At 52.6% G+C, this 23,189-nt stretch overlaps 6 protein-coding genes and 1 non-coding gene across 7 annotated transcripts; 4 read left to right on the plus strand and 3 right to left on the minus strand.

The window, feature by feature from the left end:
- Positions 1-1,633: 1,633 nt before the first annotated feature.
- Positions 1,634-4,174, plus strand: SMAC4_06120 (uncharacterized protein; the record flags this gene model as incomplete). The annotated part of the gene is made up of 1 exon (XM_024655799.2): positions 1,634-4,174. One exon carries the CDS (start codon positions 1,634-1,636, stop codon positions 4,013-4,015), a length of 2,382 nt encoding a protein of 793 aa, XP_024511628.1. The 3' UTR covers positions 4,016-4,174.
- Positions 4,175-5,125: 951 nt separating this feature from the next.
- On the minus strand, positions 5,126-7,583 carry SMAC4_06119 (uncharacterized protein). The gene is made up of 2 exons (XM_003344788.2): positions 7,212-7,583; positions 5,126-7,129 (listed from the first exon to the last, which is right to left on the minus strand). The coding sequence occupies exons 1-2, from the start codon at positions 7,314-7,316 to the stop codon at positions 5,387-5,389; spliced, it is 1,848 nt and encodes a 615-aa protein (XP_003344836.1). The 5' UTR covers positions 7,317-7,583; the 3' UTR covers positions 5,126-5,386.
- Positions 7,584-8,390: 807 nt separating this feature from the next.
- On the minus strand, positions 8,391-8,482 carry SMAC4_14108. The gene is made up of 2 exons: positions 8,447-8,482; positions 8,391-8,425 (listed from the first exon to the last, which is right to left on the minus strand). It is a non-coding gene; the product is annotated as a tRNA-Glu (tRNA).
- A 458-nt stretch (positions 8,483-8,940) lies between these two features.
- Positions 8,941-10,966, plus strand: SMAC4_06118 (uncharacterized protein). Its single transcript, XM_003344787.2, has 4 exons — positions 8,941-9,101; positions 9,349-9,547; positions 9,640-9,896; positions 9,970-10,966. Exons 2-4 carry the CDS (start codon positions 9,434-9,436, stop codon positions 10,238-10,240), a joined length of 642 nt encoding a protein of 213 aa, XP_003344835.1. The 5' UTR covers positions 8,941-9,101; positions 9,349-9,433; the 3' UTR covers positions 10,241-10,966.
- Positions 10,967-12,396: 1,430 nt separating this feature from the next.
- Positions 12,397-16,884, plus strand: SMAC4_06117 (uncharacterized protein). The gene is made up of 7 exons (XM_024655798.2): positions 12,397-13,391; positions 13,509-13,531; positions 13,596-13,634; positions 13,715-13,820; positions 13,882-14,015; positions 14,095-16,120; positions 16,180-16,884. The coding sequence occupies exons 1-7, from the start codon at positions 13,360-13,362 to the stop codon at positions 16,277-16,279; spliced, it is 2,460 nt and encodes an 819-aa protein (XP_024511627.1). The 5' UTR covers positions 12,397-13,359; the 3' UTR covers positions 16,280-16,884.
- A 339-nt stretch (positions 16,885-17,223) lies between these two features.
- SMAC4_06116 (uncharacterized protein) lies at positions 17,224-19,746 on the plus strand. Its single transcript, XM_066090394.1, has 2 exons — positions 17,224-18,032; positions 18,098-19,746. Exons 1-2 carry the CDS (start codon positions 17,433-17,435, stop codon positions 19,448-19,450), a joined length of 1,953 nt encoding a protein of 650 aa, XP_065947778.1. The 5' UTR covers positions 17,224-17,432; the 3' UTR covers positions 19,451-19,746.
- Positions 19,747-21,184: 1,438 nt separating this feature from the next.
- On the minus strand, positions 21,185-22,744 carry SMAC4_06115 (uncharacterized protein). Its single transcript, XM_003344784.3, has 3 exons — positions 22,228-22,744; positions 21,965-22,159; positions 21,185-21,901 (listed from the first exon to the last, which is right to left on the minus strand). The coding sequence occupies exons 1-3, from the start codon at positions 22,741-22,743 to the stop codon at positions 21,215-21,217; spliced, it is 1,398 nt and encodes a 465-aa protein (XP_003344832.2). The 5' UTR covers position 22,744; the 3' UTR covers positions 21,185-21,214.
- Positions 22,745-23,189: the final 445 nt, after the last annotated feature.

Below are 23,189 nucleotides of genomic sequence, written 5' to 3' on the forward strand. Positions count from 1 at the left end.
CAGCCAACCGAAACCTTCTCGCGACCTTCGGTACGACTTCGGAAATGTTGCCGTTAACTTGGCCATTCTAGGTAGGTAGCAGAGGGCGTGGTGCGGATGAAACGAGCAACGCCACACAGCGTCGAGGTACAAATGTCGTGCTGAGACAGGAGGCCGCTGACACTGACCGATACCTCACCGTTTACGACAGCAATGTCAGTGGTTGGTAAACGACTTTCACCGTGGGGTTCACATGTAAGACTAAGGGAATACAGAACGAAGTTCTACATGAAGCACCCGATACCCCGGTCAAAAAGACCCCAATCACCCATAGCACCATATCAATTGCAGTGGTTCTTTCAACAGACAAGGAGATGGTATATTTCCCTGTTCTGGGGCCTCGAGGTCTTGAAGTATCACTGAGGGCGGCTCAACGGGAAGTTCCCCGCGAGCCACATTCAATGAAAACTCTAACGGTCCAGACTCTAACACAAGCACACCCAACGCTACCGTCGTATTTCAGATGAGCAAGCTTCTGTCGAAATTTTCACAGACTGCCTATACAGATGTATAGGGATGTGGCTTGAGACGGCATTTCCAACGACTCTTCCGTATGATATTGCAACTTCTTTCGTTGATGGTGCTTAGATAACACCTTGGATTTCTACCGAGAGGTTTTGCTATATACATCTATGGTCCAAGTTGCGGGAGAATAGTCGACTGGGTAAATAGTCTACACCAAAGAGTCTGTCAATGTCTGTCGTAGAGGTCTCCTCTCGATGTTGAAGGACACACGAGCAGCATACTGCATTGCAGCTGATATGAGACGAAACTGTCGTCCTTCACTACATAAGAGATGTCGTTGAATCAACCTATTACCTATTACTTTTGTACGACGTTACCTTTTATCTTTTTCAGGCAACACTTCCAGTTACCATCGGAACAAACCGGTGAAAGAGGGAGAAACTACATGGCTGACAGAGATTCCAGATAAGGAAGTGATGATAAGCCGAATAAGGTACCTCTGTTGAAGAGGCAACTAGTAGCACTTAGTTGCGGCGTGAATGATCATAACTTGATTATGTCCAGCTCAACTGGCTCGTCACTATGTATCTCCAACTCGGAACAGGATTGGGTATGCATTCCAACTCAGCATCTTGCTCCGAATAGCCTCGACACCGTGATAGTTCGTGACGCCGTCACCGGATTGTAAGTGTTAAGGTATCCTCGTCTTATAGCAGTGTACCGGCCTGAAGCCTAACAGAAGGAAGAGTGGGACCTATTGCCATTTCCAGACAACAGGGTCGTCCATTATTGGTCAATCTCGTATAGCCCCACAATCCAGTGCGGGGACCTTCCACGCTTCGCCTTTGGATCTTGGAGCACCATGGCAGAAAAAATTTTGGTCCATCAATCTCGCCGGCTGGCAAGCAGACATCGCCAGGTCGACGTTTTTTGTTTTGGCAACGGGCAACTCCAACCACGCCCTGCGATTTCCATTCTTACAGCCCAGTCAAGCGAAAAGGGTCATACATCTGAACTGAACCCTTAGTCAGGTAGACACTCGGACGACAAGGCCAGCCTCGATCGACCCTAGGTAGCCTTGGGCCCGTTTTGCGACTGCATCAGTCCGACCGACATCAAAAAACCAGACATGGCCGGAACTGGCAGCATAACCTCTTCCGCAACCTCGACATCCCAAACCATCAGCCACGACCCCTCCACACACAACAGCATCATGGCTGCCGCTCTCACATCGCCAACCGGCGCTCCCTCGACAATCAACAACCCCATCGTCGCCTCCTTCCTCTCGGCCCTGGCCGACGAATCCAACCGCCACGTCTTCCTGCAGCCGCCCTCGACCCTTCCCGCCGGATCCCTCCTGCTCGCCAAGGAGACCCTCGACGCGCTCGCCTCCCAGGTCAGCGACCACCAGCAGGCCAAGCTAAAAGAGATCGCGGCCACCATCGGCGGCAAGAAGCGCAAGCGTGAGGCCGGCTATGACAAGAATGCTGTGCTCAAGATCCGCAAGCTGCACGTCGACGAAGGGTTCGAGACGGAGCAGATCTGGCAGCAGGCCAAGAAAATCATTGCCAGCGCCGTCAAGGAGGCTGGTGATGTGCTGAAGGAGCTAGAGGAGAACGGCATCGTGGGCACCGGCGAGGAACAAGATAAGACTATTGAGTTTGGAGAGGATGGGTTTGAGCTTGATTCCAACGAGGACGAAGAGGATGGTGATGACGAGTCTGGTTCTGGCTCTGAAGGAGAGGATGAGGACGATGACGATGATGAGGAACTAGAAGGATCGGAGGGCAGCGGGATTGATGACGATGAAGAGGTTGAGATCGATGGTGAAGAGGTTGTATTCTCGGACGAAGACGGAGAGGGAGAGTTTGATGAGGAGGAAGAGGATGAGGAGGACGAAGAGGAGGAAGAGGAAGAGGAGGAAGAGGAAGAGGAAGCGCCAGAACTTGTCGAAGACCCCAACGGCCTCAACGACGGTTTCTTCTCAATAGACGATTTCAACAGGCAGACACAGTTGTGGGAGGATGCGGATGCCCGCGCGGACCCCAACGTCGATGCCGACAGCGACGACGAACAGCTAGACTGGCATGCCGATCCTTTCGCGACCAAGCCAAAGTCCAATAAGGGCAAGACCGACAAGAAGAAGGACGAAGACAAGGACGAGAGCGATGTCGACATGGGCGACGAATCCGAAGACGACGAGGCCCTCGAGGCTGCTGCCGCCGCCCACGCCAAGAAGCTCAAGGGCAAGAAGAACGTAGAGCAACTCGAGGACGACGGCGACGATCTCGGCCTGACAGATGGGGTTCTCGGTATGGATATGGATCTTACCGCCAACGACATCTACTACAAGGACTTCTTTGCGCCACCTCAACAAAAGAAGAAGACTGGCAACCAGAGGAAAGGAGGTTATTTCCCCAAGAGGAAGTTGGAGGTGCCTGATGAGGCCGATATGGAGAGGGCCGAGAACGATGTGCGCCGCGATCTCTTCGACGACCTTTCGGAGAACGAGGATGACGAGGACAAGCTCTCGGATCTTGACGCTGGTGACCCGAGATCTCGTCGCTCCGCCCACGAGCGCAGGCAAGCCAAGATTGCCGAGGAGATCCGCAGGCTCGAGTCCGAGCTTGTTGCCAAGCGCGCCTGGACTCTGTCCGGTGAGGCTTCCGCGCAAGCCCGTCCCATGAACTCGCTTCTGGAGGAAGACCTTGAATTCGAGCACGTCGGCAAGCCTGTCCCCGTCATCACCGAGGAGGTTTCCGAGACGATCGAGGCGCTCATCAAGCGCCGCATTCTCGCCAACGAGTTCGACGAGGTCCTCCGGAGACGTCCCGACACGCTCGGCAACCCCAACAACGCGCGCCGCGGCCTCGTCGAGATCGACGACGCCAAGGGCAAGCAGTCTCTCGCCGAGATCTACGAGGAGGAGCACGTCAAGAAGGCCCATGGTGACGAGTACGTCAGCGCCTCGGACGAGAAGCTCACGCGCGACGAGGCCGAGATCAAGACCATGTGGAAGGACATTTGCGCCAAGCTCGACGCCCTGTCCAGCTGGCACTACAAGCCCAAGCCGGCCGCGCCCACCATCAGCGTCGTCACCGACGTCGCCACTGTTGCCATGGAGGACGCCATGCCCACCACCGCCCAGGGCGTCACCGGTGGCGAGAGCACGCTCGCGCCCCAGGAGGTGTACGCCCCTGGCAAGGACAAGGACTCGGTGGAGAAGGGCGAGGTCGTGGCCAAGAGCGGTCTGCCCATCGCCAAGGAGGAGATGAGCCGCGAGGAGAAGGCCAGGAGACGCAGACGCGAGAAGGAGCGCATCCGCAAGGCCGGCGGTCTGGATGCCACCAAGAATATGAGCAAGGGTGCCCAGGACCGCAAGGATACTATGAGCCAGCTCAAGAAGGGCGGCGTCAAGGTTATCAACCGGAAGGGCGAGACGGTTGGATTGGATGGCAAGAAGGTCGCGGAGCAGAAGGGTCCTACGTCGAGTGGTGCTTTCAAGCTTTAAGCGGTTGGGTTGTCGACTGTGAGATGAATGTAGGATGTAGGAAGAAGATGAAGATGGATGATACCCTGATGGGTTGGGTGGTCTTGGCTATGGGACATATCTCTCTGTTTGTTTTGGTTTGTATGGAATAAATAATCGGAGTTCAAAAAAATTATGCATCTATGTTGTTCATGATCGCGGTTAACTATGATTAACTCCCGTCTTCATATACTACGTTGCTGATGATCATATGTGTCAGGGTGTATGTGTTGTCTATCTCCAGTCATGAAGCCGCCTACTTCGTAGTCTTGTTCATCTTATACGGTCTCCCTTTCCTTCCTGCGCATTTTATAAACAGGTAAGATGCCCAATCCTGTTGCTCCCCAATGGTTCCATGCCAAAGTTTCTGTTATAGGTTCGGACCTTCGTCCGTTCATTCATGCCCCCACGCTACGTGAATGTGTGTTTTTCGATGTCCATTGACCAGGTAAGAAAACTTGGCGAGCTGCCTCTATTAGACCACAAAATTCACAAATGGTCTTCAGTCGCTAGCCCCATGCTCGACGGTGTCGTTCAACACCCTCTTAGGTTTCGTCAACCGTTCTTCTACCTGTAATGTTTTATGACAGGTCATGGGTGCATATGCCCAGATAGCCGAACATACAAAAGATAGGACGATATTCTCCTTGCAAGGCAGAACACGAAATGCACACTATGTAGCCATTGTCAACCTGTGACAGGTTTATTTTCATCTATAGGCGAACTGAAAAGAGTTTGAAAAGAGTTTGAAGATAGGATGAAAAGAACATGAAAAGGGAATGAAACGAACATGAGAAGAGCGTGACAAGAGAATGAAGAAAGGATGAGGAATCAGTACAGTATTCGATATACTAGCTCTTTCTTCTTTTAGGTGCCGTAGAAAAAGATCCAACAATGTTTTCAATGAATTTCAATGCTGGATGCTGTATCCAGACCTCGGTTGTCATCCTTTTACCTCAAATTTCTGTCAGTCCGGTTTGTACTCTATCTCAATTGCGCATTACTTTTGCATGGGAAGTTATCATAAGAACCAGAATTAAAGGAGTAAAATCCATGTACGACGTAATAGACAGAAGATGGCCCAAAGAGAGTAAAGGGACGCTGAAGTTACCAAGTCCCTTCTATCCCAAAGGTCAAATTTGATGCGGTACTTTGACGTTGAAGAGTTCGCTATTCACTCAAATCTCCCAGTGGTAATGCCATGCAAGTAGCTACAGCCGCGTTCATTATGTTTTGATCATTCCTTGCTATTCATGTTGCTCACCTGCTCAAATTCACAAATTATGACAAAGACGACCCTGTTCCAAGGGTTCAAGTACATATTAAGGGTTCACCATATCCGCGCCAGCGCATTCATGGCAACCCCGAAACCTTCCAAACCTTAACAGCCCCATCCACACCCGTACTAACCACCGTATCCTCCTCCGTCCACGCCACCCCGTTCACGCCATCCTTGTGCGCGTTCGGTGCGCTCGTCCTGCTCCCGGGCTTCGCCAGGCTCCAGACGCAGACATTGGTGTCCAGCCCGCCGCTGACGGCGTGCGTGCCGGCCTCGTTCCACGCGATGCTCAGCACGCGCGCTGTGTGGGCCGACCACCGGTCGGTTTCCACCTCCCATGTGCTGGCCTTGTAGACGACGATCTTGCCGGTCGAGTTTCCGACTGCTAGGAACTTGCCGTCGCGAGAGAACGATAGGGTGGAGATTTGGGCAGAGGAGGTGGTGAGGACGGTGATGGGTTGAGAGGAGAGGGTGCCGTCGGAGCTGGAGAGGGTGTGGATGCGGACTGTGTTACCGTCGCCGCCGAGGGCGATCACGGAGGCGTCCGAGGGGGATGCGGCGATTGCGGTGGGGTTGAAGGTGATGGGGAGCTCGGAAATGAAGTCGGAGCCCTGGTAGACTTGGATGCCGGTGTGGGTTGCCACGACGACGAACTTGTCGTCACTGGTGGTGGCGACGCCCTTGGGCTGGGCGGAGAGCTTGGTGGAGGCGCCGGTGAAAGTGTTGGCGGACACGTCGACGGAGCGCAGAGTGTCGTCCCAGCCGACGCTGTAGATGGTGCCGCCTGAGGCAGAGGAGGCGAACTGGGTGACTTGGTTGGAGTGCGACTGGCCATCGACAACGGTGCCGGTACCCGTGGCGAGGTCCCAGCTCAGGACGCGGCCCTCGAAGCTGCCCGTCAGGAGAGCCTTGCCGTCGGGGCTGGCGCCGAGGGCGGTGATGTTCTTGTTGTGGCCTTGGACAACGCGGATGGGGTCTCGGTTTCCGGGAACCAAATAGTTGAGGTCGCCGTTAAGGTTGATGCTGATGATAAGCCCGTCGGTGCGGCCGTGCGGCCAGACCACGCCAACTTGCTGGTCCGGAATGCTGACAGTGCCCTCAGGGCCGAACCGCCAGGTTTCCGTGTTCTCGCCCGACTCGGCATCCCATACACGAACAGTCTGGTCCGCACTGGAAGTGACGAACCGCTTCGAGTCCGAAGCCCAACTGATACCGTAAATACCGCCCGTGTGAACACCGTCGCCGATGGTCTTTGTCGGTGCGCCCGTCTTTCCGTCGTAAAGCTGGATCTTCCTGTCGGCACCAACCGTAACTAGTGTTGTACCGTCTGAACTAAACGCCGTGCCGGTAACGAAACCCTTGTGCTCCGAAGCCTTATCGGCGAACTTGAAGGGTGCGCCGTGAAGGAAGCACATGGATCCATCGTCCGACACCGTAGCCGCGCGCAATGGGCGCTGCTGCCTTATGCTGACGGCATTGACAACCTTGCTGTGGCCCGTAACCTCACCAACACTGTTGCCGCTGTCGGCGGTGAAAGCATGACCAAATCGCTCGCGGCCATCGCCCACGGCAATCACACGCTGTGAGTCGCCGTCCCAGGCAATATCGTTGATGCGACCGGAGATGATGGAGTATTCGCCCTTGGTGTTCTCGGCGCCGACGGCGTCCCAGACGCGCACCTTGCCCGAGACATCACCGGAGGCGATCCAGAAGCCTGATGGGGAGAAGCGGGCAACGGTAGTGGTGGTCGTGTGACCGGTATATTGGAGGGACTTGGATGGCTCGTCGATGGTGCGAACGAAGATGGATTTGCCGGACTAGGGTGGTTCAAGGTTGTGTCTTGGTAAGCTCGAGTGTACCTTGGCTTGCAATGGTGTTGCTGGCGGTGAGGCGACTTACAGCGTAGACAATACGCTCGCCCTTGGGATCGCAAGAGAGCTGGGTAGCCTGACCACGGGTCGTGGCGGGCGCGGCGGCCAAGATCTTGTCGATTTCGATGGGCATCTTGTCTTCTCTGATTCTGTGGGTTACTGCTTCGTGGGTGGCTTGGGAGGCGCGAAGGTAAGTGATCGGCGAGTTGGTGTTTATTTATTATAGGAGGCCGAGGGGACTATGAACCCAGCTGGGAGCTCGTAACAAGGGGAGCTTCCAAGGTGTCAGATCGGTGTCAGATGGAGCCCATTGGAGCCTGGTTGATGATGCAGTGGGACGCGCGGCGGAGACCTACATGGACAGTGGGGTTGGAGTTGCGGGGTAGCGCTGCAGCCAAAGCAACAGCGGGCAGGAACAGAACAGTGCCCGGCATCCGATCTGGATTGAAGATGTTTCCAGGCTGAGAGGTAAAAAGACGACGGGATATATGCTCAACTTTGACCTACTTTGCTCGATGATGATGTGGTCATCGCAGACAACTCTTCACACGATTTCCGTGTCATCAGTCTGCCCTAAAACTCGTACTTGCGCTTTGATCTTAACTGCACCAAGAACGGCAAGAATGAGAAGGTCGCAATTATGCCAAGGCTACCACCCACGAGTGAAAAGGGGGTGTTTATTTTGTTGACAAGCGTCGCCATAGAAACAGCTTTTCCTTTAACAGCTCTTTACGTACCAAAGAAAGATCACTCGTTTGTTTGATATCCCGACGGTTCATTGCATAGTCATCTCTCTCGGGAATTTGCCCTTAAGCTGTTGCTCCCTACTCTTGGTCCAGGCGCAGGTTCATCACCCGCCGGTTTCAGGATCGGACTAGGACGCTGCTTGAGTGCTGTGTTTGTTGTCTGGCTTTGTTCAATAGATGATGGCACGAAGATGGCATAGCTTGATGGTATGGACAGGATTGAAGAAAATCAAGTGCCTCCAACGACTCAGCTATGCACATGGCGTGGATAAACTTGCCAGATCTCAAGACTCCTGCTATTCGAGGCTAAAAGATAACGAGAAGGGAGTATGAAGCTGAAGCCGCAAGGCTCAACTTACATGTGACAATCAAAATCCCAGGGCAAAAAACATCGAGGACTGTCCTGGTACCTCAAAAATGTCTCGACAGCAATGCAAAAATTGCAAAAAGAATTGTTGTGACTCGGATACCGGGAGTCGAACCCGGGGCTGTTGAGAGAGCAGTCACTCCTAAGAAGTGAGAGTCAACGATGTTACCGCTACACCATACCCGATCAGGAATGGTTCCGATGTTTGATGACTGATGGTTTGGATGCTAAATTTACAAAGTCACCTGCTTTACAACAGCTGAAAGAGAGCATCGAAATACGTCGAAGAGAAAGCCCGTAGCTATTGTCTGGAAGTACGGTATGCCAAGTCATTATAAGTTGCAGTAGATTCAACCAAAAAATATGTGTCTTCTACAGGCATTTTTAAAGAAAGAACCATCATCGCAATGTGTCAAGCAATTTATGGGTTCTTGTGCCGTGTAAGTGGAAGTTCCTCCAGTTCGTCGTCTCGGCTCGGTGCACGAACAAGGTGGCACGTGCTTCTTCACTGATTAGGAAGCAAACAGTGCTTATCACTACACTCACGCCGCCTGCCTCCTCCCGGTGACAGCCCCAGGTTTTTGGAGGACCCCCGATTCCATTTCCCCCATCAAAGCACATGGAGAAGACGTGACGGAACAGCTGCAAAAGGCCAAACCGCTTTCTTCGCGTCGACAAGGGCCCTTCTTTCAATCAATTGTCTCATCGTCAACCCCCATCCTCCCACCGCAACAAACACATTCTTTGCTCGCAACAAGGTTCTCAAGTCCTTCAAAAAGGCGGCTCTGCCCGTTTCAAACTCAAAGTAAGTTAAGTTGAGCTTCAAGGTTCCTGGCCGCCCCGTGTCCAGTCCCCTCATCCCTTGCTCCAGCCCAGGTCCCGTCTTTTCGATGGTCCACGGGAGCGGACCCCTCCCCACTTTTGTATTCCTTTTCCTCCACCATTGCATCGGTGACCAACGACTCCTACAGCCCGTTGCGCCAGCCTGACCCAAACCACCACTTTTTGATCCCGCCCATATCGGGTTCCCCTCACTGACTTGTCAACTTCAGTTCCATTACACAACACCGAGCTGACCTAGTTACACGCGACACCACAACCGCGACTAGCAGCTTCCCAAACAAGCAGACCAACAAGATGTCTTCCGTGGCGCAAGAGGAGGAGAAGCCTCAGGAGGCCCCTCAGGAGCAACAGGAGGAGCAGCAGCAGGAGCAGCAGCAGACAGCGGGGGACGATGCCAACGATGATGAGGTGCGCCAGCTTCGGCCCAAACCCAGCGATACGATCAACCGTGTTTGCTTCCACGCGGAGTGCAGGCGCTAACACCAAGTAATCGTGAACAGGAGGAGATCTCGGCCATGAAGCGCCGTGTCGCCGAGATGGAAGAGGAGGCCGCCAAACTCCGCGAGATGCAAGCTACCCTGGACCAGCAGCATCACGAGCTTACCGAGAACAAGGAGGATATTGACAGCCGGAGTATCTTTGTCGGCAACGTCGACTACTCAGCCTCGCCAGAGGAGATCCAGGCGCACTTCCAGAGCTGCGGGTCTATCAACCGAGTCACCATCCTTCTCGACAAGTTTACCGGTCAACCCAAGGGGTGCGTACTTTTCGTTCTATCTTAGTCAACTACATTAAAAGGACTTAAACTGACCGTGCTCCTCATCACATAGCTATGCCTACGTCGAGTTTACCGAGCCCAACCTAGTCGCCCAAGCCCTTGTCCTCAACGAGAGTGTCTTCAAGGGTCGCAACATCAAGGTCGTTCCCAAGCGTACGAATATTCCTGGCATGTCGCGTGGCGGCCGAGGTGGCAGAGGTTCCTTCCGCGGAGGCGGTCGCGGCGGCTACTTCGGTGGACGGGGCGGCGGCGGCTTCCCTCCCAGGGGTGGCTACCGCGGCGGCTATCGTGGACGTGGCCGAGGAGGCTACGCTCCTTACTAGTCATTTGGTGGTGATTTGACATACGGCACTGGATCCCGCATCCATCACGACAATCAGAGCTGTATGCGCCCCCCTATTGGGCCCCGTCTTGACGTTAGCGGACACTACCGGTATTTGCACTACAGATGAAGACGGTTTGACCTCCTCTGAGCAACGTTGTCAGGGAACTGGTGCACACGTTGCGCTCGAGATCGATGGGGACATTTTCTGTCTGCTTCTAATGGCTGTAAGATTAGGATATATCAGCAGGGAAGAGAAGGAGGAAGGACACTTGAATGGTGGAGGAGAGAAGGAAGGGTCGGTTGGTTGTCTTGGCCTGGTTTTTGCACCATGGGAGCAATGGGATTTTACAAAGTTTTCATTTTGGCTGCTCGCGTATCGGCAAGGCGTCAATGGGTGGGAGGGTAAAAAGAAGGAAAACGCCTCAATTCCAAATTTGCCCTTTTTTTCTTCGTTTTTTTTTTTCATTATCATATTCAAGTTTTGTATTTGATATTTGGGCATAAGCGTCGCTCACCTGCTTTTCAGTTTTGACATTTGCTATGGCTATGATCAGCCTATGTTATGCTTTCGCTTTCCAGATAGGTTATGCGCAAGAAAGTCGAGGGAGGAGGAGGAATCATCAGTGAAGTTGGTTAATAAGGGGCTGCCTACTACCGCTAGCCACCATCACTCACCAAATGATGAGCTTCGGGCGATAATTGAAGCTATCACTTGACTCTAACTTTACGAACTTTTGCCTGATAAAGTGAACAATGATACTTCATCCACACCGCCATTGTCGTCCTGGCACTAAAAATGGCAATGTCCATGGATCGTCAGATGCCATGTGCCGCCGCTTTGCCGCGGACCTACATCTCAACGTTGTCAACCAGGATTGAGTTGAAGGCTCGAAGACATAAATGGCGTGCTTGAATGACTACCCAACAGCTATCTGCACATAATATTCTATGTTCTCATGAGACCAAAGTCCAGCCGTTGTCAAACCCGAAGACAGTTGGTCATAAGATTTGCATTACATAGATGTACTCAAGATATGTCGAACGAATGGCGTTGCACTTCCTCTTGTCTCGTTTCAATGATCCACTGACAAATCACTGCGAATACCTTCAAAAACACACCCCGCCGTCAAGAGCACATAAACAAAATAAGAAAACGTTCATTCAAAACAAAACCCTGAGATGCAGTAACACCCCGCAGTCGGCGTTTATGTCCGTGATTATGCTATTGTTGGAAACAGCAGCGTCTCGGCCGGCGGCAATGGGGTTAATTAACGGGATGCGCGCCAGCGACCGCCTTCTTTGGGCACAAGCACCGTGTATCGTGGTGATGAGGCGTACTGTATTGGTATTCTGGAAGAGCTGGAGCCACGTTGAAGGATCCTGTTTTTTCTTCGTGACTGTTGGTTTTTCTTTAACCTTTTGATGGTAACTTGATGTTGTAGATATTTTCATGATCACTTCCGTATAGTTTGGACCTCAAAAGAATTGTTTCGGAGAAGCTCCTTCCACAACATCTTGACACGCACACACTGAGGGACCTCGGAAGCCCCAGCTTGAGGCGTTTGGCTGAGGACCTTGCTGGGCATTGAAGAGATCTTAAACTAGCATGTTCTGAATTTTGATTACTAACCGACGTTCGGCATATAACTAAGACTTACACCGTATAGAATGTGTTTATAGTTCTGAGGGCCTTGAAATCATAAAGAGACGGTCTATTTAAATGTCGTATAAGGTTGTTCTTTGTGTTAGTGATAATGATGATGTTGATCGAGAGATCTGGATGCTGTGCCAAGCAATGCGGCCCCTGGGACTCGAACGGCCAAGAGAAGAAAAGTCCCGCACTGTGCGCACCTTCCGCTTCAGTTCTCGCTCACTTGCAGGCTTCTGCTGAGGCCCTGGTCTGAAATCGGAGTGGCCACTCGCTAATGAGATACCTCGCAGATTAACTCAAAAGTTAGGTGTTTTATCCTAAGCACCGCCGACAGAAACTCTTTCAGTTAAGGACACAAGTCCCTCTTCTCTTCACAACCCTGGGCAGTACCTCTTCACCAACGACTGCTGCCTCTTCACACATCCGACTTCGACCTCGTCAATTCCTTGGCTCGGTGCACCATTTTTTGCAACATCCCAAGACGTCCAGGTTCCTCGATTTTCCTCCCATATCCTTTGGCTGGGTTCTTGAGTTCAAGTTGTTGAGCCCTTTTAACCAGGGATCTTATTTCCGTACGTTCGGCTTTGGTTCGTCAGATCCAAGCTCAGGGCAACTCGTGCTGTCAGTGAAACTCTTACGTCGCTTTGCTGCACTGCGTCTGGCCCCGCGGGTGATAAGTTCTCTCGTCTGTTGGTCCAACCGCCCACCCGCCACTTCCACCAAGCTTCTTCACCGCGACAAAAAACAACGGCAATAAACCTCAACACCACTTCGGCCACTACCACCACAACCACCTTATCAAACCAAGAACCTAGACATCCGAGTCTACCTACTGGCTGATCCACTGAAGAGGTTACCTATCAGAACCTAACTTTGCCGACTTTGCCTGTACAGAGTATCGTATTAGCCACAGCCGCCCGACCTTGGCTTCTTGGATTGCTTGGCCTTTTGCAGTGCCAGTTCCGCCTTCCGCCGCCGTGACAACCTGGAAGGCCTGGCTGACAGCGTGAGATTCCCAAAGCGGGGGAGCCGGCCGATACACAACCAGTCACCAAGGGCAGCACAGCCTCACCACCTCCGAGCGCTCAAGAGTCCCTCTAGCTTCCATCTACCACCTACTGCCACCTACGGAATTCCATCCACCCTGCCGCATCCATTTCGTTACCAGTGACCTGACTGCCCGTTCCTTGTCGACAACGAACGTCAGCGTCCATCTGATCGCAAAAGGTGTCGGCCTTTTTGCATCAATCAATCAATCAGCCTGCTTGCTACCATCGTCGACCTGTCCTCCTTTTATCCCCGCCCCGCCCTGCATCCAGCCGAGAGAGAGTTCCTCGATCCCAAACGAGCGAGAGCGACAGAACGTTCCGACCCGATTGCGACCAGCACTCTGCTTGGTCTAAGAGAGACGAGACGAAAACAAAAAGACCCGCGTGCGAGTGTGTTGACGCGCTCCATCTGCGAAAATGACCAGCAGTCGGGACTCGGGGCTGCCGGCGTAAGTCCTCCCCACGAATAGAGCATCCATCTATCCATCCTGTCTGCTTCGCGTCACCCCCAGGGACATCGGATCATAAGAAAGAGAACAGCCAGCTAACGACCTCCACGATTACAGCCAGCCCAACCTTCGCGTAACAAGTAACCAGCCCCTGTGCGATGAACGTATCCGATGACAAACCGGTGTACTGACATGCGTATCTAGTCATCGCTGCCGATGGTCTATACAAGCGAGATGTCTTCAGTATGTTTCTCTCATGGCAATCTGTCATGAACCTTCACATCCGTTTCCAGGAACATGTGCTAACAGCATCACCGTCACAGGGTTTCCCGACCCGTTCGCCGTCGCTACCATCAACGGTGAGCAGACAAAGACCACCCAGGTCTCCAAGCGTACCTTGAACCCATACTGGAATGAACATTTCGACTTGTAGGTTTGGCTCTACCTTGGATTTTGACCACTCCAGGAATGACTGACTAATACACCGTAGCAAAGTAAACGAGGACAGCATCTTGGCTGTTCAAGTGTTTGACCAAAAGAAGTTCAAGAAGAAGGACCAGGGTTTCCTTGGTGTCATCAATGTCCGGATAGGAGACGTGATAGAATTGGCCCCCGATGCTGAAGGTATGGCTTTGCTGCAATTCACCAGCAGTGTTTGCAGGTTACTAGCGCGACTTCAAACTAACTTGCATCGCAACATCAGACCAGATGCTCACGCGAGACCTTAAGAAATCGACCGATAACCTTGTCGTACACGGAAAACTTATCATTAACCTATCCACTAACCTTACAGCGACTATGAGTCGTCTTGGTCCCCCTCCTCCATCTTCGAGCAGGCCGTCACTACTTACACCTCAAAGTTCTGTGATTTCTAACGATAGAGCGAACGAACGTCCTTCATCAGCCATGTCCGGACCTAATGGAACCGCCAACAACCAACTGAATCTGGCAAGCCGGCCCGCCAGCATGGCAGTTTCGTCGTCGTCGACAGCCCCAACTCCTGGTACAAATGGAACAGCCCCAACGAACCCATCGACCATTGTTGCGTCGCAAGCCCGGCATCATAATACTCTCAGCCCTTTCGAAGATTCAATGGGAAGATTGCCAGCCGGTTGGGAACGCCGCGAGGATCATTTGGGGAGGACATATTATGTTGATCATAATTCACGAACCACGAGCTGGAATCGGCCAACTGGCACAGGGGCGGCAGAAAATCGTACCGCCGAAGCCAATACTCAAGTCGAACGTCAACGCCACCAGAACAGAACACTTCCCGAGGACCGCACTGGCGCTAATTCCCCCACCCTACAGCAGCAGCAAGCCTCGGCCGCCGCTAATGCTGCCACTATGATGCATACCGGGGCGACAACCCCCGGAACCGGCGAGTTACCTGCTGGTTGGGAGCAGCGGTTTACCCCTGAAGGGAGGGCGTACTTCGTCGACCACAACACGCGCACTACGACCTGGGTCGACCCTCGGCGCCAGCAATATATCCGCATGTACGGTGGACAGAACAACACGAACGGCACCATCCAACAACAGCCCGTTTCCCAGCTCGGTCCCCTGCCTAGTGGATGGGAGATGCGGCTCACTAACACGGCTCGCGTTTACTTTGTGGATCACAATACCAAGACAACGACCTGGGATGATCCTCGTCTGCCTTCATCGCTGGACCAGAACGTCCCGCAATACAAGAGAGACTTCAGGAGGAAGCTCATCTACTTCCGCTCTCAGCCTGCTATGCGGATCATGTCTGGGCAATGTCACATCAAGGTCAGGAGATCGCACATTTTCGAGGATTCGTTCGCGGAAATTTCGAGGCAATCGGCTACCGATCTGAAGAAACGGTTGATGATCAAGTTCGACGGCGAGGATGGTCTCGATTACGGCGGTCTCTCGCGCGAGTTCTTCTTCCTCCTCTCTCACGAGATGTTCAACCCCTTCTACTGCTTGTTCGAGTACTCGGCGCACGACAACTACACGCTTCAGATCAACCCCCACTCCGGCATCAACCCTGAGCATCTCAACTACTTCAAGTTCATTGGTCGGGTTGTCGGTCTGGCTATCTTCCACAGGCGATTCCTGGATGCCTTCTTCATTGGCGCTCTGTACAAGATGGTTCTCGGAAAGGCTGTCAGCTTGGCGGATATGGAAGGTGTGGATGCCGATTTCCATCGGTCTCTGCAGTGGATGCTGGACAACGACATTACGGATGTCCTTGACGCGACCTTCTCTACTGAAGACGAGCGATTCGGCGTGATCACCGAGGAGGATCTTATCCCCAATGGTAGGAACATTGCGGTTACGAACGAGAACAAGAAGGAATATGTCGATTTGATGGTCAAGTGGAGGATCGAAAAGCGTATTGAGCAACAGTTCCAGGCGTTCAAGGAGGGCTTCCACGAGCTCATCCCTCAGGACCTGATCAACGTGTTCGACGAACGCGAGCTTGAGTTGTTGATTGGTGGTATTGCCGAGATTGATGTCGATGATTGGAAGAAGCACACGGATTACCGTGGTTACACGGAGTCGGACGAGGTTATCCAGTTCTTCTGGCAGACTGTTCGGTCGTGGGATGGCGAGCAGAAGTCGAGATTGCTCCAGTTCACGACCGGTACATCCCGTATCCCGGTCAACGGTTTCAAGGATCTCCAGGGTAGTGATGGTCCTCGCAGGTTCACGATCGAGAAGGCGGGAGAAATCAACAACCTTCCCAAGGCACATACATGGTACGTGTTCCCCAGAATGAAGACACTAGAATGGTCCTTAGCTAACACTCTTTGTACAGCTTCAACCGCTTGGATCTGCCGCCATACAAGTCTCTGGAGATGCTGCAGCAAAAGCTTACGATTGCTGTGGAGGAGACTATGGGTTTCGGACAAGAGTAAACGAAAAAAAGAGGATGACAGGTTATGGGCAGGGATGAATACGGTGAATGTGATATGGTGGCATGGCTGCGATGGCTGCATGAAGGCAAGAACGGTACTGCTGAACGAGTATTGGGTGGCATGCGTCGAATTATGAATGCATCACATTTCTTTTCTCTTTTCTTATCAGTTTATTATTCAATCCTTTTTGGGTTCTTTCTACTCTGGTGCGCAGCTCAATTGGCGCAGAAGACTACCATTGTTACCTCACCCCTCCCCGGTGCACAAGAGCTGTATATAGATGGATTGTATGTTGTTTTTTTGACCCTTCAAGTAGTGAGCTTTTAGCATCCTGCTACTTGTATACGTTGACGTTCGTTGGGTGTTATGGGATTAGGCAATGCCCAGGTCCATTTGTACAACTATCATCCGGGAGAAACTAGGAGGAGCGTGTGGTCTGTGTTTGCGATTCAGGAACCAGGACTAGGAGATATGATATAAATCTAGAGACACGATACCGATGCCCCCGTATTGGATCCATCCGATGTACGTCATATTCTGTAGGGATATCGGTGCTCGGCAAGGCGCAGATCACCTCGGCCTGGAGAAGTTGCGACAAGACCTTGATTCTGTCAACGATTATCCGCTCTCGACGTTTCACTTGGATGTTGACTCAAACGAATCGAAAGCCCGGTCCGGGCCCTTCGGAAGACGTTGCCGCTCCGGCAGGCCGGTTAATGTTCGCCGCCGGTGTGGGGGTTCTTGCATTATCGCACACCAGATAGCCGGGAAAGCTAGGTGCATGATAGTGACATCGGGGCAAATGTTGACTCCTTCACTATTTTAGTCCGAAGAACTATTGACAAATCTAACGGCATATTTTGTTTGTTTCAAACTTCCGACTCTCATGTGAGGGGTATTTTTTTTCTTATCTTTCGTCTTGTATTCACCATCTCTATATCTCAGTTTGTTGCAAACTCTCGCCGCAACCGACAGCAACAGAGGTGGCCACAATCACCAAAGCTGCAAGGCAAGACCCGAGATCAGTAACCTGCATCTTAACGTCACCACAAGAAACACACACACACATCCCCACAAGAAAATATCGCCAAAACCAACCTCATACAACTCACACTCCCAACCTCGGAAGACATAGTAAGATAGGCAAAACAAAATGGCGACAACACCAACACCAAACTCTAACCCCCCAGGATTCTTGTACTGGGCCCCCCGCGTCTCCCTCGGCGCTCTCGCCGTCGCCTTCCTCATCCACCTCAACCACCCCGCCTCCTCCTTCTCCCTTTTCACTCCCAGTGGCGCCCCCTCCTCCTCTTCCGCCGACTCCAGCATTACAGCAAAAACCTACTGCTACACCTCCGTCCTCACCGAAGCCGGCAGTCACAAGCAAGCCGACTGCTTCTCCATTTCCCCCGACGGCAAGTTCACCAAGGTGTTCCACTCGGCCGAGGACGTCTTGATTGTGGGCGATAACGACTACAACGACGATGGGGGAAGCAATTTGGCGGTGGAGACGAAGGAGGGATACGTGATCCCGGGCATCTGGGATGGTCATGGACATCTGATTCAGTATGGAGAGTTTTTGCATTCGGTGGATCTGTTTGGGGCGAAGAGTGCGGAGGAGGTTAGAGAAAGGGTGAGGGGGTATTTGAAGGATGCGGAGAAGGAGGGTGAGGGTAGTGACGTGGGGAGTAAGGAGAACTGGGCCAGAGGTGTTGGGTGGGATCAGATGGTTTTGGGAGAGATGCCTAGTGCTGTGAGTATCTTGTTATGGATTCTGGGAAAGAAGAAGGGGAAAGAGGATCGCTAACAGATGACTAGGCCATGCTCGAGTCTGACCCAGCTTTGAAGGGTAAATACATCATGCTTGACCGAGTCGACGTGCACTGCACTTGGGTCTCGCAAGCCATCCTAGACATGATCCCTCCCGAGTCTCTGCCGGAGGACGTCCCCGGCGGCGAGATCATCCGGGAACCGGGCATGGGCGTCTTCTGCGACAACGCTATGGACATCATCACCTCGCTGTGGCCCAAGCCCGACGCCGAGCGCAAGAAGACCTTCCTCAAGTCGGCCATGAAGGAACTGCACAAGGTTGGTCTAGTCGGCATGAACGATGCCGGCGTGACGCCGACGGACCTGAAGGTGTTCGAGGAAGCCAGCAAAAACGAAGACTGGTGGACCCTCCGCGTCTACGCCATGATCGAGTGCGGCGAGCGCAACGCCTTCTGCCCGTTCGAGGCCAATGCTGTCAAGACCATCCACGAAGACGGCATGCTCACCATCCGCAGCGTCAAGCTCTTCGCCGACGGCGCCCTGGGATCCTGGGGCAGCGCCATGATTGACCCCTATTCCGACAAACCCTCCACGCGCGGCTCCCTCCTCGTCAACGGCTCCACCTTGGAATCTCTCGCCCGCTCCTGGTCCAACGCTGGGTACCAAGTCAACATCCACGCCATCGGCGACCTAGCCAACCGCTACGCCATTGACGCGCTCGAGGCCGCTCTCAGAGACGCTTGCCCCGAGGGCACGTCGCTCAGAGACTGCCAGAACGCCTCGCACCGCTTCCGCATCGAACACAGCCAAATCATCCACCCAGACGACCAGGCCCGCATCCGCGACCTGGGCATCATCCCCTCCATCCAGCCCACGCACGCCACCTCGGACATGGCCTACGCCGAGTCGCGCCTCGGACTCAACCGCACCGCCACCGAAGCCTACCGCATGCGTTCCCTCATCCACGACCTCAACGTCCAGCCCGTTCTGGGATCCGATTTCCCCGTCGAGCCGCCTAACCCGTTCGAGGGCATGTACGCGGCCGTTACTCGCAAGAACCCACACACGGGCAAGAACGCCAACGGCGGAGATGAGGGTTGGTACACGAAGGAGGCGTTGAGCCTCGACGAAGCGCTGAGCGGGTTCACCAAGGGCGTTGCCGGTGGTATGTTTACCGAGGGAAAAACGGGAGTTATCAGGGAGGGCGCGTTTGCGGATTGGGTGGTGCTCGATGAGCCGTTGGAGGTGTTGGCTGCTAGCGAGGGTGATAACTGGGAGGGACTGAGGAAGATCCAAGTGAGGGAGACTTGGGTTGGGGGCCGGAAGGTGTATGATCGGGAGGAGGAGAAGCTGAAGAAGGTGGCGGCGGTGGGTGGGGAGGAGGTTCCGGAGGATCTCTGAAAAACGGATTTGTGAAGGAATCTCGAAGGATCTTTGGAAGGACCTCGGAACTGATGTCAGAAGGAAAGAAATGCAAGTCCTTACAAAGAAGAGCCGAAAGATATGAGATGCAATGATTTGATGATAAATACAGGATCGGATGGATACACGACAGGATAAACGACACGGGACTCATATACAACGACTTATGTAGACAGGCTAGAACACGTAGAATTTTCATTGGCTTATACTAAACAAACATGATGGTTTATTAATCCAACTCCAGACGCAAATAACCACTACCACGGACATCAGCCCCATGACATTGATTGTCTTCTTCTGCGATCTACCAAAATTGTAATAACTATATAATCATGATCGTTTCCTCTTCCCCTCCAAAATTCTCCAAGGAACTCGGGAGGTTGTCACGACGAATTTCCGATGACGGGATATATGCACAGTCTTCTTTTGTATTTGTTTTTTCAGATCAAACAAGAAACGATATTGCTGCTTCATAATACCAATCCGGTGGTCCGTCCTCGACTTCGACGACGCGCTGCAAAATGGCAAACTCCAAGTCTCCAAAGTTAAAACCCGATCCAGCGGCGGAAGAAGTAGCCCATCCTCAAACCGGGCACAGCGAAGACACTTAATGTCCTCGGGTTTTGTTTGGGTATATAAACATTACATTCGCTCAAGACAATCACATACGACCACAGATGGTAGAAAACTCGGGATCCCGTCCGCTCTCCCATAGATAAGCTACCAATCGCCTGACTAGTAGTTGGGTCGGTGACGACCAGCGAATCCCAGGTGTTGTATGTTTTTTCTTCCACATTCTTTTTAGCGATATCATTTTCAGTGTTTTGGTGCTCGCTTATCTTATCTGTTTATCTTATCGCTTGTCTCCCCTTAGAGGTACCTCTTACCTCTATGCGTAAATATCGTTATCAGTATCGTTTTCTTTATCACTCCTTTTAGTTTTGCGAATCATGATGAATGCTCATTTGTCCTGGAGTCACTTCTTTTCCCTTTGTTCGAACTTTCTTTAACAACCCTTCCCATCGTCTTTTGTCCGCAGTCGGTTGGTCAAAGACCTGATACCAGATATCGGTGATATAATGGGAATGGATGCTAGATGCGACGTGGACACTCTTCAATACTTGTAAGGGGTATATGGATGCCTTCAGTAACCGTTGATCACGTTCAATGTCATTCCGGGCCTCGCTCGCTAACATGGTGCGGGACGGGCCGCGGCGCGCCGGCGTCGGGCCTCTTCAAAGTGGAGAGTGGGGTGGACATCTTGGGTAGTCGCTCCACCCGATCAGAAGACTGTGTGTTGCTGAATATCAAGCGCGTTAAGGTCTTTGCTCGTTTTTTTTCGCGGGCGCCAAGGTTCTCGATATGTTTGGCTTGGGTCGTACGTTGGTCGTGGCAGCGTCGGGCTCCGGTGCTCGGATGAAGGCTGAGGTTGCAGAATTTGTGAAGAGAATGAAGTGGGGAGAGGGATAGGATATGGGTTATAGTGATAGACCAACGTCTCGAGACAACCAAGAACCTATCACGGGCAAGGGGCAGGGTGTGATGTGGATATACGTAATTGCACGAAGGAGAAAAGGGAACAGTCGCAGCTGTGTGCAGAGGACTGGTCTTAAGTAGGGTCCCAGTCGCGTGAGGCTGGGACTCGGCCAATCAGGCTGCAGCATGCACGAGCATACGACTAATCCTGTGACAACCATGGTAATGAATCGGTCGATATTACTTTCATTTCATCCCAGAGCCACTCTACGAAGCGGGAGCTCGACACGTTGCCTTGTGCCCTTTGTAATGAGCGACCTGGCACGGCCGCCCGCAATACGCAACGGATTTGCACCTCCCGCACAACGACAACTGCGTAGAAGCCTTTCCGCAATTCGCGCATCGCGCCAGTGGCGACTGCGAACTTCCGCTCTCCACTGCCGATAGCAAATCCTCCGCTCTCTTTTTCGCCAATCTCAACACCCGCTGTTCGCCCAAGCTAACGTGCGCCGCAGCCCATGCGTTCCCTCCCGGAGAATAGACACCCTGCGCGAGTTGTTCTTCTAGCTTTTCCAGCGGCGTTCCAAAACCACCTAGAAGATGACCAAAAGATTCTACCAAAAACTGTAGGATTTCCACTTCGTTCGAATCGCTGACTTTCTCATCTGCTTTAGCATTCTGAAGCGCCATGGCAGCGAGATCCGATGCGTCCGCTCGCTGAATACGGAGGTATCGAAGGACGTTTTTCGGCAGCGGATCGGTGAGAGTGAGGGGGATGGTAGAGGTCGAATCGAGCCCAGCAGACACCCAGAGCTTATGCTTTTGCTCGTAGAATGGCGCTTGAGGGTGCGTTGAAAGAACGAGATCATAGGTGTCGTTAGGATTACCGGGAATAACAAAGCCATAGAGACGTAAAAGGCGACTATTCGGAACTGATCCATAGTTGATAAAAACCTGAAACAATTGTCACGACGTAAGCAAACTGATGTAACTACCATCAGAGCAAAATGAACATACCTGATCTCCAGGTTCGTAATCTTTGCCCGCAAGGACAGAGAGATTTCCAGATGAGACATCGTAGACATGACACGGCTTCGCCTCGGACGAGTGGTTCAACATATCCGCGAAGGGCGCCAAAAGTCGCATCGACTTCCCATCGCGCAGTTGGAAATCCATCCTACGACTCCACACGGTACAGAGAGCCCACTTGTACTAAAAACGAAGGCAAGAAGAGTAAGCGGGTGATTTTGTAACATCTATCACACGTGTATAGCACCTACATCTTCGATGCTGAATTTGTCGAGTGGAAAAAGATCCCGATGCTGTATAAACAGTTGCATGACTAACGCCCTATGATCATCCTCAATCGATTGCTCCAGCTGCTTCGTGATGGTGTACAGTGAAGTGCCAGCGCAAACTTCCAACTCCTCCTCCGTAAAGAAGATGCTCGAAGAGTAGCTCGTAGGTAACGCCGCTACATGGCTTCGTTGGCCATCGTATCCCGACTCGCGAGATCGGACAAAGAGAAGGTACGTAGTCAAAGTGTCTTCGGGAGACAGGGGCGGCTGCACAGAGCACAGGGCTGGTCCAAGAAGGGGATCAGCGTATGCATGTTCGACCGTCCAGAGAATGCTAGATGGAATGGTGAGAATCTTTTCTCCTTCCTTGAAAGGCCGCAATGTTTTGACACCGCGCCCGGTGTCCGGGAAGTCGGCAAGTTCCAGGCCGTCCAAGCCTACCGCTCCGGATTCTTTAAGCCAGCTCTCCATGGTATTGGGTAGAAAGAGAGTGGGCATGAAGAAGCATGGGGAAGAGAACTGTCAATTCGTAGCCAATATCAGATGACGAGAGACAGGCCATTCCCAGGAGCAAGGAAGCGTTGACCCCGCTCGCGACCGGAATAATCAACCGGGCCGATGGAGAAGAGTCCAGGTTCGCCAGATGGCAGGGGTCAGAATCTTTCGTCTTGGTGCCCCACCACCGTTCCCTCTCAACTCCCCCGAAATTTTTTTCTTGGCACCCACTGTTAGTCGGTTGTTAGTGGCCGTGCTAGGATTACCCTATTTTTGGTGTAATATATATCGGTGGCCTAACCTACCACTTTTCTATCATTTCGAACTCGGGAAGATACATTCGAAACTACAACCACGACCACGACGGCGGCCTTTGGAGAGTTCACCGCCGTCTCGCCCCCAGCCATAGCTTTTGAAACCGAGCTCTTCAAAAGCATCTTGAGAAGAAA

This window comes from Sordaria macrospora, chromosome 7 (assembly GCF_033870435.1).
Source record: "Sordaria macrospora chromosome 7, complete sequence".
NCBI classification, from domain to species: Eukaryota; Fungi; Ascomycota; class Sordariomycetes; order Sordariales; family Sordariaceae; genus Sordaria; species Sordaria macrospora.